This window comes from Lissotriton vulgaris, chromosome 6 (assembly GCF_964263255.1).
Source record: "Lissotriton vulgaris chromosome 6, aLisVul1.2, whole genome shotgun sequence".
Classification (NCBI taxonomy): Eukaryota; Metazoa; Chordata; class Amphibia; order Caudata; family Salamandridae; genus Lissotriton; species Lissotriton vulgaris.
This window is the reverse complement of record NC_141694.1, coordinates 1,844,900,379-1,844,913,998: the sequence shown is the minus strand read 5'-3', so window position 1 is coordinate 1,844,913,998 and position 13,620 is coordinate 1,844,900,379. Positions and strand designations below refer to the sequence as shown.

Genomic DNA, 13,620 nt, shown 5'->3' with positions numbered 1-13,620 from the left:
AAGGTTGGGGTGAGAATCGGAGGGTGAAACAGGGTTCTTTTTAGAGGATGATGGGAGTATCGGAGGGCACAGAGGGCCTTCTACAGGTTGACTGGAGTGTGTTAGGACTATCTGAGGTGATTAAGGATAGTTTCAGGGTCATTTGAGCACATGACAGAGGTATCCAAGGGCACAACACAGTTCCCTAGGGCAAATTGGGAATATTTATAAGGACTAGCTGACGGAAGGGGCAGGACCTCTCAAAGCATGCATATGGTGTTTGAGGGCAGATAAAAGGTCTCAGAGCACAGCTGGTTTGTCTAAAAACCAGGTTGTAGTCCCTGAAGGCAGTCTTATGGACAGTGTATATGTCTAAAACCACATTTAGGTATCTAAGGGGAGGCTGACAGCCTTCTGGGGGTCTCTAAGGCTGGGGTAATCAATCGCCAGACCATGCTTAGGTTAGGAGTCTTCCAGGAGAGAGAAGGTGTCAGGTGGCTGGCCGAGGGCCTGCTTAGAATGTCTGAAGATAAGCTGAGAGCCTGAGGGACATCTAGTGATTAATGAATAATTAATTGTGAGCGTTTGAATGTGAATTGAAAATTGGCTGGTGGAGGCCTGATTAGAATAAAAATTGACAAAACCGGGATGTCGTAAGGATGACTGAAGATTGGAGGGTCTGTAGGTAGCGTCTGAAGGCATGCTGAAAGTTTCTGAGGACATGTGGCCTAATGACCAGCTAGGCTTTTTTGTGGGCGAGGTGAGGGCGGGATGAGTTGTTTGATGAAACTGAGGGTTGCAAGAAAGAGCCAGGCAATAGAATATGTTTTGCAGGTTAGGAAGATAATGAGCCAGAAACCATAAAATGCTGCCACGATTTTTTCAGGAACTTTCAAGCTGGTGTGTCTATGGAGAGCCAATGTGAAGAGGTAAATTAAACCAGTCTGTAAGGCACAGATGCTTATCTTCCTTTCTTGCTACAGGAGAGGGCTCACTTGTCTATAGATGCATAGACTAACATTGATCTGCATCAGATGGCGGTGTAGGTGGCTGCAGTCCTTTCAAACACGGTTAGGGTGTTTTCCCGCCTCAGCAGCTCTGCCCTGTGTGTCCCATGACATGCTGCATGCCATGTAAATCAACACTGAATGGAAGCACTTCTGGTTTTATTTAGCCATAGGTCTCCAGAGGAGGATGGCAGTGCCAGTGAGAGCGATCTGCTCTTGAAACGTCTGACTGGCTGGGAAAACTGCAATACAGCCGATTGGCTCTTGGACCTGGTGTTTACTTTTAGTGCACTGCAGTAGGCTTAAACTGCCGGTCTGCCGCGACATTAATGAAGTAGGGAAGCAGCCTCCAAGCAGTACATGGAAGGACTGCCAAAAAGTTGTACCCTACCGCCTAAATCTATAGGGTTGGCAAGTATGCTATCTATCAGCTAACATGGGCATAAGGGTTAGAACAGATGTACAGGTGCAGAGGCTTTGGCAGGGTTGATGGGAGTAAGAAAGGGAAATCGAGGATTGCTCACTTCATTTTCCATGCCTCTGTAAGGCCACTGTTTCCAGAACTTGGTTTGAGCACGGCTTTGTTATTTTGTGGCATTGAAGAAAGTGGTAATGTTACATGTCATCTAATTTGAATATGAAGGTGTTTAATCCTATTAATTAGATTCACAACATCATAAAAATGCAAATGAAGTATTATAAAGAGCAGCTACTAGCTAGATAAAAAAACATATTGCAAAGGAATAGTATTCAATTTCTGGTGGTTTAGCATGCCAGGGTCAGGTCCAGCACATTTATAGGTCTCATAAGTTTGCTGCTTTATAGCTCCAGTCACCAGTATCAATTCGCAATAATATACCTGGAAAAAGTGTACCTTTCTTAGTGGATGGGGAGTTCTCCTGCACTCAATGCATTCTTTTGCCTCAGCACCAAATATCCTTGCTCCATTAACTGGGGAGTGAATTTAATCTGTATATTATGTACCTGATCTCTCTCATTAACTGTAGACTTAGATAATTGTGAGCACACAGAATGCCCAACGGAATCGGATGGCCAGATTATTTTATAAAGGAGGTGGCCTGCCAGGTCCCTGCTAATAGTGCTTGTCAATTTATTTTAAAACCTTGATTCACTTATTACCATTACAGACTCAAAATAGGATTCCTCCACTCTTAGTTTGGACTACTGCTCCAATTGATCAACTGACCCTGTGCCCCAGCGCCAAGATTACCTGGATTTAGGGACACCAGCCAGATTTTACCATCTGGAAAATCGAGCCAGTTTTTTTGCTGCACTGCATGGTATATCGTCATTAAACGCTTTAGAAGAACTCAAACCACTAACTTAAGTGGTATGTTTACCTTATTTGCTTTAAGTCATTAAATTGCTGAACCCTCTGTGAATTACTCATTTGATTGGCATGTTCGGACCAATGTGTAGTGCTTACGTAAATAGCATCTGTCACTACATTTGAATCGCCTCCCGATTATGCCTGTCGAGTATCCGTCCTAAACATGTGCCCAATAGCACGAGAACATCTTAAATACTTTGATACACCAACACTCCCCACCCCTCACACAGTCAGTCTATGCCACACAAATGTAGCCATCATTGCCAGAGCGTACAGTGGTGCATGAAGAAGGGACGGTCAATCTGAGTTTGTATGAATGGACTGGTGTCACACATGTGACAACAAGGTGCTTGAGTTAACAACCCACACATGCACAAAACTCTGTAGGCGGCACTGTGCCCAAGGAGCTCAAAATACAAAGCATTGTGACAACAATAGAGAAATAAGTAAGCTGACCAGAATGCAAAAGAAAACCACATTTGCTTTCTTCAGCAGTTCACACCGTAAACAATCTACTGGAGGCACCTGGGTAACGCTAGAGTGTTTGTTGAAAGGTTTTTCAGTCGATTAAGCATTTTAAATCGACACCTCTGTTTGAGGTAGCTGTCGCGCTTTACAAATATCCGTATTATTATTATTATGGTGGCGTTCTAACTCCAGGGCTGTTCAATCACTTGCTTGTCTGTAAAGACAACCAGCAGTGGTGCAGTTGACCCAGGTGAAAGCTACTTAGGGCATGAGGGAGAGGCACAGACAGGGAGTCAGGAAAGATGACACTCTAAGCTCTTGTAGGTGATGAAGGCTTGGCAGCTGTAGAAGCTCCAGGAAACTACAAGGAGGACAAACTCAGCTCCACCTGTAGTTCCCAGTGTCCTTGCTCTCCTGGCAAGCTCAGCCCGAGGGGAAAAGATTATTTGGCGGAGCAGATTTAAAGATTTGTATAAAACGAAGCAGCTAAGCGTAAAAGAATAAAAGCAGGCAGCTAATGTAGGATTGATTGTGTAAAAATCCCTGTTGTCCACAGTTTACCTCAATCCAGCAAGGTGAAGGGAGATATAGCTTTACTAAAACTTGAATAATGCAAATGCTACTTACCAGTATGCATCTGTTCTTGGCATGTAGGGCTGCTGACATTCATATCTGTGCATAGTCCGCCACCTAGTGTTGGGTCCGGATGATTGCACATTGTTGTCCTGGAAGAGTCTTCGAAGTATCACGAGATAGGTGGCTCCTCCCCTGGACTACAGTGCGCATGGGCATCGCCTCCATCCCCAGATTGTTTTTAGCCATTGGCAGAGATGGAGTGAAGAAAGTGAGTGATGACCATGCTATGAGCATATGTGTATATGAATAAATACTGCAGCTGCTACAGGCGCCGGGGAGGAGGGTGGGCGATATGAATGTCAGCAGCCCTACATGCCAAGAACAGATGCATACTGGTAAGTAGCATTTGCAGTTCGAGGCATGTGGGCTGCTGAATTCATATCTGTGCATAGAATACATAGCAGTCCCTCCATTAACGGCGGCCGCCCGTGCCAGCTGCAGCAGTTTGAAAAAGCGTTTTTAGAACAGCCTGACCAACAGCTGCCTGCTGTTTGGAATGCACGTCTACACAGTAGTGCTTAGTGAAGGTATGTGTGGTAGACCATGTGGCTGCTCTACAGATGTCTTCTAAGGGAATGTTACCTAGGAAGGCCATAGAGGCCCCCAACTTCCTAGTGGAGTGGGCCCTTGGTGGGATGGTGAGAGTGCGCTTAGCTTTAGCATAACAGATCTGAATGCACTTTACTATCCATCTAGCAATCCCCGCTTTGGAGATTGCATTTCCCTTGTGTTGTGTGGCAAAAGCAACAAAGAGTTGTTTGGTTTTGCGGAAATCTTTTGTCCTGTCCACATAATACATCAAGGCCCTTTTCACATCAAGAGTGTGGAGCATACGCTCCGCCAGCGTCTCTGGGTTTTGGAAAAACACCGGCAATTCAATTGTTTGGTTCATGTGGAACTGTGAGACTACTTTGGGTAAGAATTTAGGGTTAGTGCGGAGCACCACCCTGTTAGCATGTACTTGGAAGAAAGGTTCCTGGATGGTGAGCGCCTGCAGCTCGCTTACCCTCCGTAGCGATGTAATTGCTACTAAGAACGCAACCTTCCAAGTCAAAAACTGGAGCTCACAAGAGTGCAGTGGCTCAAAGGGAGGACCCATCAGCCTTGTAAGAACCACATTGAGGTTCCATTCTGGAGCTGGTGGAGTCCTTGGTGGAATGACCCTTTTGAGTCCTTCCAGAAAAGCCTTGATAGCAGGGACCTTAAAGAGAGACAGGTGCTGCCTATTCTGGAGGTATGCTGCCATAGCAGACAGGTGAATGCGGATGGAAGAGTACGCTAGATTACATCGATACAGGTGAAAGAGGTAACATATGATGTTCTGAATGGAAGCATCTAGCGGGTCAATGCTGTGGTCCACACAGTAGATGACAAACCTCCTCCATTTAGCCGCATAACAAGCTCTAGTAGTGGGCTTCCTTGCCTCCCGAATGATGTCCATGCAATCGGGAGGAAGATTGAGGTAGCCAAACTCTAGGACTTCAGGAGCCAGATCGCCAGGTTGAGCTGTTGCGGATCTGGGTGCTGAATGTCGCCATGGCTCTGCGTCAGAAGGCTGGGAGTGAGATGAAGCCTTTGATGCGGTACCACGGAGAGTTCCAGAAACGTGGTGTACCATGGTTGGCGAGCCCACGTTGGAGCAACCAGGATGAGCGTCATCGAGTGTTGCCTGAGCTTGCGTGCTACCAGCGGTATCAGAGGTGCTGGGGGAAAAGCGTACGCAAATCTGCCTGACCAGTTCATCCACATCGCATTGCCCTGTGATTGGGGGTGTGGGAACCTGGCGGCGAAGCTTTGGCATTTTGCGTTCTCCTTTGTGGCGAACAGGTCTATCTCTGGATGACCCCACCTTTGGAAGTACGGTTGGAGTACTGATGGATGTATCTCCCACTCGTGCATCTGATGGCTGTGTCTGCTGAGCAGATCCGCCATTTGATTGTCCTTGCCCGGGAGATGCTCTGCCATGAGGAAGATGTTCCTCTGAATGGCCCACTTCCACATGCTCTGAGCCAGATGAGACAGCTGTGGAGAGTGTGTACCTCCCTGCTTCTGGATGTAGTACATGGCCGTCATGTTGTCCGTCCGGATCAACACGACCTTGTTGCACAGATGTACTTTGAACGCCTTTAAGGCCATGAAGATTGCCATCAGTTCCAACACGTTGATGTGCATCTTCCTTTGCTGAAGTGTCCATAGTCCCTGCACAGTGTAGTGGAGTACATGCGCTCCCCATCCCTGGAGAGAGGCGTCCGTCGTCAGGATGATCTGTGGGACAGGCTCTTGGAATGGTCGGCCCTTGCAAAGGTTTTGTGGATTCCACCAATGCAGAGAGTTGTATGCCCGACCGCTCACCAACACTAGGTCTGTCAGTTGCCCATGAGCCTGAGTCCACTGACGTGCAAGGCACTCCTGAAGCGGACGCATATGTAGTCTCGCGTGCGGGACAATGGAGATGCAGGAGGCCATCATGCCCATCAACTGCATGAACACCCTCGCTGGAAGCGAGTGTTGGGGTCTGAATCGTAGGATCAGCGCCTGGATACTGGCGATTCTCACTGAATTCGGCTGCGCAGTGGCTGCCAGAGTGTCGATCGTCGCGCCCAGATACTGTCGCACGTGGGCGGGCTGGAGATGGGACTTGGGGTAGTTCAGAGAGAATCCCAGATCGTGCAGGAGGTGAATGGTGCGTGACACGTGGTCTACGCACTGCTGCTCTGTCTTTGCCTGAATAAGCCAGTCGTCTAGGTATGGAAAGACATGGACGTGCTGGCGACGGAGATGCGCCGCCACAGTCGCTAGGCACTTTGTAAATACTCTCGGTGCCGTGGTGACCCCGAACGGCAGGACCCTGAACTGGTAATGCTGGTCTAAGATCTTGAATCTGAGATACTTTCTGTGGGAAGGATGCAGGGGAATATGAAAATAGGCATCCTTCAGATCCAGAGTTGCTAGGAAGTCCCCCTGTTGAAGCAGGGGAAGCACCTGCTGCAATGTGAGCATATGGAAGTGCTCTGAGTTGATGTACCAGTTCAGGGGCCGGAGGTCCAGGATCGGCCTGAGTGATCCGTCCTTTTTGGGGATTAGAAAATACAGGGAGTAAACCCCCGTTCCCCGTTCTTGCACTGGAACGAGCTCTATTGCCCCTTTTTGCAGCATGACCAGAACTTCCTGCTGCAACAAGGTCAAGTGCTCGTCGGACATAGCACGGCTTCTTGGCGGTATGTCCGGTGGAATGGACGTAAGTTCTAGACAGTACCCGTACTGGATAAGAGACCTCACCCACCTGTCCGTGGTGATGGATCTCCACACCGGCAGGAACTGCTGGAGTCTCCCCCCGACAGGTGTCGTGTGATCGGGGGGAAGTGACAAGACGTCACTGCTTGTTGGTGGTGGTGGACCTGGATGCATTGTTTCCACATCCTCTGCCTTTGATATTGTTGCCTCTGTAGCCACCCCTGCCCTTGTTGTTGTTATACGAGGACTGGGTGTTACCCTTGTAGTATTGTGTGGATTGGGATGTCTGTCCCCTCGAGGTGCCCCTTGAATTGGAGCGGCGAAAGGAACTACCCCGAAACTGCTGACTTTGCAAAGCCCCCATAGATTTGGCAGTTTCAGTATCTTTTTTCATCTTTTCTAGGGAGGCATCCACCTCAGGGCCGAACAGATGGTCAGGATTCACTGTTTGACCCAATATTGTGGTTTGTATGTCGGGTTTGAACCCCGAAATTCGAAGCCAGGCATGACGTCTAAGTAACACACTTGTATTGATAGCCCTGGAGGCAGTGTCTGCCACGTCTAGGGCACATTTGATGGACGCATTTGTAATGAGTTTACCCTCCTGAATGAGCATCTCCCCCGCCTCCTTATATTGGTCAGGCAAGTGTTGTAGGATGGCCTCTAATGTGTCATAATGGGCCCTATCATAACGTGCAAGCAGGGCTTGAGTGTTAGAGATCCTCCAGATGTTTGCTGCCTGTGCAGCAATGCGTTTGCCTGATGCCTCAAAGATCTTGGACTCTTTGTCCGGGGGAGGAGCGTCACCAGTAGTCTGCGAATTCGCCCTCTTTCGAGCGTTGGAAACCACCAGGGAGTCCAATGGCAAGTGTCCCTTAATATACGTGGGATCCGTGGGCGCCGCTTTATATTTCCTGTCGATGCGAGGATTGACCACCCGGGCCCTGGTGGGCTCCTTGAATACCTCCTGTGCATGCTTCAGCACCCCTTTAAGCATCGGTAGTGTCTTGACTTGTTTTTCGGCTACCGAGAGGTGTCGACCAAGAAGTCCGCATCCACGGGGTCTGAGTGCAGTTCGACGTCATGGTTCGCTGCAGCTCTCTCTATTAATGCATTGAATGCCGCCGAGTCCTCTGTCGGGGACGTCTTTGCGGCGAAAAGTTGAGCGTCCTGCCCCGACTGCGGGTCGTCCGTGTCGCCTCCTGCTGTCCAGGGCACCTGCTCCTCGTCTGGATCCGAGTACGCAGGATAGTTGTAATCGGCCTCTTCCTCGTCCACATCAGGCACGGGGGAATGGGCCGGCGAGTGTTCCAGGGCTTGTGGAGACAGAGGTTCCATCAGAGCCGAAGAGTCTGCAGAGTACCTTTTGTTCTTGAGTGGAATCCTAAAAGGTTCCAGGGCCGGCTCCGACGTAATCTTTCGTTTGAGGAGCGACAATTTTCCGGTGTTGGCGTCGATGAGCACCTCACGACGTTCCTCCACTGCAAGCGGCTGGAGCCGAAGCTTCGACACCACCAAGGCAGCCTTCGGCGTCAATACTTCCTGAGAGTGTCCGCTCTGCTTAGGCGCGAAGGCCTTCGGCGCCGACTTGGGAGGAAGGGTAAAACGAATGGGCGTTTGTTCCTTGGCAGGCTTCGGCGTGGGCCTAGGTACTACAGTGTCCTGGCTGGGAATCACAGTGGACTGTTGAATCCGCCTCAAGGACTCTCCCACCTTCTTTGTAAGGGATGCCGAGGGCTGAACCGTCTCGAGCGACTCTTCGTCTCCGAGAGCCCGGTCGCCGATAGGCCTCTTCTTCGGTGCCGACGCCCCATGGCCTGGCGCACCGTCGGCGTGACGCTTCTTCGAAGCCGTCTTCGGGTCCGCGACCCCTTTCGGTGCCGACGCAGCCGCGTCGGATGCCTTCACCTTCGGCGCCGACCCAGAGGGCTTCGGGTCGGCCATTTTGGCGCGGCTCTTCTGGTCGGCCATTTTTGCGTGGCTCTTCAAGTCGGCCATTTTGGGTTTCGTGGAAGTTGACGCCTCCAGAACCTTCTTCACCAACGCCACTTTCGGTTTCGGTTTCGCATCCGAGGGTGCGATACCAGTTGGCTTCACTTTCGGTTTCTTCTTAGAAATGTCCGTGACCGGGCCCGGAGGCGGGGACGTAGGACTCATAGTTAGATCTTGGGTAAGGCCCGAAGGCGATCCCTCGACCTGGGCCGTATGATGGGGAGTAACCCCAGAGTCTGGTTGGGGATGCTCTTCCTCCGAGCTATCGCCCATCGTGGCACAAGCCAGACCGTCATCCCCTACCTCGTCGGAGGCTTCGTCGCAGGCCTCCTCATCCGCGTCGTAGGTTTCTTCCTCGGACGCGGGGTCAGGGTCCGACCCTTGTACGTCGTCTTCTCCCTCGACCGATTCCTGGAAGATGTCATCGGGTGGGGGTGCCGAAGCCGACAATTGAGCCTGGAGCCGATTAGCCCGGCGAATCTTTAGAGTCTTCTTACTTCTAAATTTCGAACACGCCATGCAGGTGTCTTCACGGTGATCCGGTGACAAGCATGTATTGCACACGGGGTGCACGTCGAGGTGCGAATATTTAGAATGGCACAGCGGACACTTCTTGAATGGAGTCCGCTCCATAGCAAAGGGTGTAGTGTAGGCCCGTCCGCGTCGAAAGCACGTGGAAGGGCAGTAAGAGATAGGAGCTGAGAGTCAGTAAGAAACCCGAACGCAACTATACCGACGCCCAGCCTAAAGACCTTTTGGTCTCAAGTAAAAGGTAGAACAACTATCGGTTCCGACAGAGGGAACCGAAACACATCCGAACCCAATGGCGGAAAAAAACAATCTGGGGATGGAGGCGATGCCCATGCGCACTGTAGTCCAGGGGAGGAGCCACCTATCTCGTGATACTTCGAAGACTCTTCCAGGACAACAATGTGCATTCATCCGGACCCAACACTAGGTGGCGGACTATGCACAGATATGAATTCAGCAGCCCACATGCCTCGAACCATTAATTTATATGGCACCAATATGAGAGACGCTATTTGGAGAGCGAACCTGAGACGCAGGGTCCTTGGTGCAGGACTTTTGCACTTTGAGATGAGGCACAGCCAATCACGGACGGAGACAAGAGATATGCACAGTAAGAGAGAATTCCTGGCAGCTGAAGGAGAGATTGCACAGCAGCTCTTCTTTGTGACTTTTGGATGCGAACCACCAATCTCTAAGCCATCCACCAGCAGTCGCTATTCTTAAAACAAGCACTACCAAGAACATGGTCCAGGTTTGGCTGCAATTCTAGGTATTATGGCCATGCCCCATGCAAGGCAGATTCAAGTGGTGCCCCATGACTGGAGGACCAGCTGGTTTCCTGGCACTGGCTGGTTGACAGGACACTAAAGATTTTTAGACTGTTGGTAATCCTTTCACAGATGACCCCTACTTTCGCCTGTATAAGAGACGTCACTCAAAACCAATGCAGAGGCTATTGAGGAGACCCTTTTTAAGAATATATTGGGTAAAGTTATGGACCCAAAATGACATCATTCTCAATGGAAGAAAATAGACTCCTCTTATGTTCCCTGCCGTACTCGTGGCAATGAGTCATAGTACAAAAGCACTGTACAGAATATCACCAGAAATATGGGTACTACGAACAAGGCCGGACTGGGAAGCCAAAGCAGCCCTGGGAATATGGTCAGACAAGCCCCTGTGAGGAAGGGAGTTGGGGGGGGAAGGGAGGTGTAAGTGTGAAGCACTGCTGCTTTAGTTACTGGGTGCCTATATTGTAGCACCGCTGCAAAACCAGCAACCACCGCTTCAAAACCGGACCCCACCCTTGCAGCCTTCTGGGGAAAAGCAGGATGCCCACTATGGCCCTGACTGCGAAGATTAAAACAGAAACCCCTCATAAAGAACAGATAAAACCAGTGCAGCCTTAAAAGAACAGTAGAAAAAAAAAGAAGAAACAAATAGTGCAAGGGGATAGAATAGGATTACTGGAAGGTGGAGGATATGCTGGGGTCAGAGCAGGGTTCAGGAGACAGACGGTAGCGACACAGTGGAGCACAGGAGACCGAGTTGGGATCACGGTGGAGGGGTACCTTCCTCATCTACTTCCTGCATCATTCTTATATTGTTATCGGACACTGCAACACTTCACTTCTTATGCGGACTATCACTGTGCCCCTTCACCTAAAGCATCTCAGGCAGGACTACCAGCAGTGCTATGAATAAATGAATGAATATATATATATATATATTTTTTTTTTTAAAGAGTTTTATATAGCGCAAACTAGACCCGAGACATCGGATATCAGAGCACTTTACATGAGCACCAGTTCACATTCAATTTAGTTAGGCACGGGGAGATTAAGTGATTTGCCCAGAATCTCAGGATTTTGAGCATCCTTTACGAGGCTCAAACCCAGTTCCCTAGCTTCGAGGTCGACCGCTCCAACCGTAAGGCTACATCCTCTCCCCTAAAATGCTTTCCCCATGCAGTTTTCAAGTGAATAAAAGGGAGTAAAGAGGAATCAATATGGTAACCCTCATGATTGTTACAGAGCTGAGATTGCTACCCTTTTAGACCACACCTTTATTGTAGCTTTGTAAATGGCCTCTTTTCTTCATCTGTGGTCAGTCTTTACATGTGACATAGCACAAATCCCTGATGTCATCCAGTTTTCAAAGGAAACTGACAAGAAATCTTTTCCGCCCCACTACCCATCATGCACCCAGTGCTCACCACTCGTTGGCACTTGTAGCCATGGAAGTCCTCCGCACAGGGACAAGTGAACAGTCCAGGACCATCAGGGGCGCAGAGTGAGTTTTCTGGGCACAAAAATGCTGTGAAAAAATGTAGACATGAAGCAACCATGAAACCACACATCTCAAGACTAATGCAGACATTAGTTCCTCTAGGAGTTTTCATATACAGAACAAGATCTGAGACCTTTATGGATTGAAGGAAACGTCTGGTCTCCTAACTTATGCAGGGAGGTACAATGTTGAAGCGACGTGACCCCCTCAGCCTCCTAATCGCGCCAGCTCTAGAGCACAAGGTTAGCAAGCTGAGTTCTAACACCGGACTAGAAGATCCTCTTTTACATCTTTTGGTCAACAGTAAAGTTGGGTCCTCAAGTGAAAGCAAGGCACTTCTTCATAGATCAATACTTTGGAAGGGCAGTCGTTCCAGGGGTACCTTGCATGTGGAAAACCATTATGCATTTTTACAGGTCATTTCTGTAGCATTAACCCATTACCAATTAAGCCAATTGTACTACAGGTCTTTTCCCCTCTGAGTAGCATTGCATTACCATGCTTATTGGACCAAATGACCCATTGTTATTGCTAAGAAATGTTTAAGACACAAAACCTTCAGGTTAAAGTTAACATCTATGGTTATTGTGCTTGGTTAAAATCTTGGGGAAGGAATAGCTGAAGAGTTCAGGTCTGTAAAGATCAGAGAGGCAGAAGACGGAGTTTTAAAGGATTTCGCAGATCATATATAGATGTTAGGATTCAGATGCATCCATCAGTTTACATGTATTTTTGTGTAGTGCTTAAGACTACTTAAAGTTGTTTCACAGAGATAAGCAGGATAGCAAGATAGAGTACTTAGGGAACCTGTCTGACTTCCAGGCAAAGCACCCATCAGATGATTACAACAATAAAGACAAGCTGTGGACTTACAAGGGGCCAGGAGACACAGAAACAGGTAGGTTTTTAGTCATTTTATGAATGTCATGAAAACTTGTTGAAGTCTAGTACAATGGAGGAGGGTGATGGAGGCTAGAACCTTGACACTGAAGACATACCTACCTCCAAAGCGCTTGCAGGTGACAGGCAGGCACGGTGCTGCATGATGTGTTGGAGGACTGGACGACCAGTGTTTAAGGCTGCTAAGAGTTCCAGTAGTGGACAAAAGGCAGAATACCCTGGTCTGCGATGAGGATGGACAGGTGACACTCGGAGACCAAGTGATGCTGTTGAGAGGATGGGAGCGAGTCCTGGACAACGAGAGCCAAGGGCAGGAGTAGCTATGGGGGATGGGATCAGGAGGACCAGTGTGTGGTGATGTAGTAGATGGAGTGTTGGTGCATCATGGAATGCAGCGATGTCATAGCGAGCATTTCAGGTGTTTGTTACTCCTGTGCCTCTTATTGAACAAATGTGTTTCCTTTGCTCCAATTGGCCATTTCCAATGGAATGATTCATTATGAGGAGGATCATTAAAGATTTGGCCATAAGCAGAAATCTTTATGTTGGAGGTGTGCTTTACTGCAGGGGCTGCTAACAGCGTGAGGAGCAACGTGCCTGGTATTAAGGCAGTGTGACCACGTTACTTTTTACTTGCACTTTGAAGGTGAAAGGCGCTGCTTTAGATTCAGGGTTGCGCACTGACCCAAATGGAACATTTGGCTAGTTTCTGGGAGCCGCGGATAAGGTTTATGTTGTGGGTGCAAGCCTAAAATCTTGTTTGGCTGTCAAGGGTCCCGGGTGCTGTGCGTGAAGTTGCAAATCCTCCATTCGTAGACTACGAGATGGCGCGTGCAATTTCCATTGTCCCTACACTGGTGTGGCTGTATCTCAGCACGAGCACACGGCGGCAAGGAAACTTGGCTGCAGGGGAAACCATAAACATGTGCATGTCTGCGGCTTTCCTTGATTTTGAGAAATTTTTAAGTATGACAATCGATTTGCACAATAACTTGGAAGAATAAGCGTGCAAATAGTTGAAAAGCAGGATAAGCAGGACCAATTGCTCAGTCCCCTTTCTATTTCAGGGAGAGTGTAGTCCTATTTCTAAGGCAACTTCAATTAGAAAGTGACGTAAGAGATTGGATTAAGCTGCATAAAGAAACACCTGAAGACAAGCTCAATCACCACGCTAAGGATCGCGGGTCTCAGAGAAATTACTTTAAAATTTCTCAAATGGAGTCAAGATAAGCT

The 13,620-nt window shown here is 48.8% G+C and overlaps 1 protein-coding gene across 1 annotated transcript in view; it reads right to left on the bottom strand.

Moving 5' to 3' along the window:
* The window catches only part of ATRAID (all-trans retinoic acid induced differentiation factor), an 84,369-nt gene that overhangs the window by 812 nt on the left and 69,937 nt on the right, over positions 1-13,620 (bottom strand). Inside the window, exon 6 of the mRNA XM_086928143.1 lies at positions 11,414-11,514. Coding sequence (XP_086784269.1) covers positions 11,414-11,514 — 101 coding nt within the window. The remainder of the gene's footprint in view (positions 1-11,413; positions 11,515-13,620) is intronic.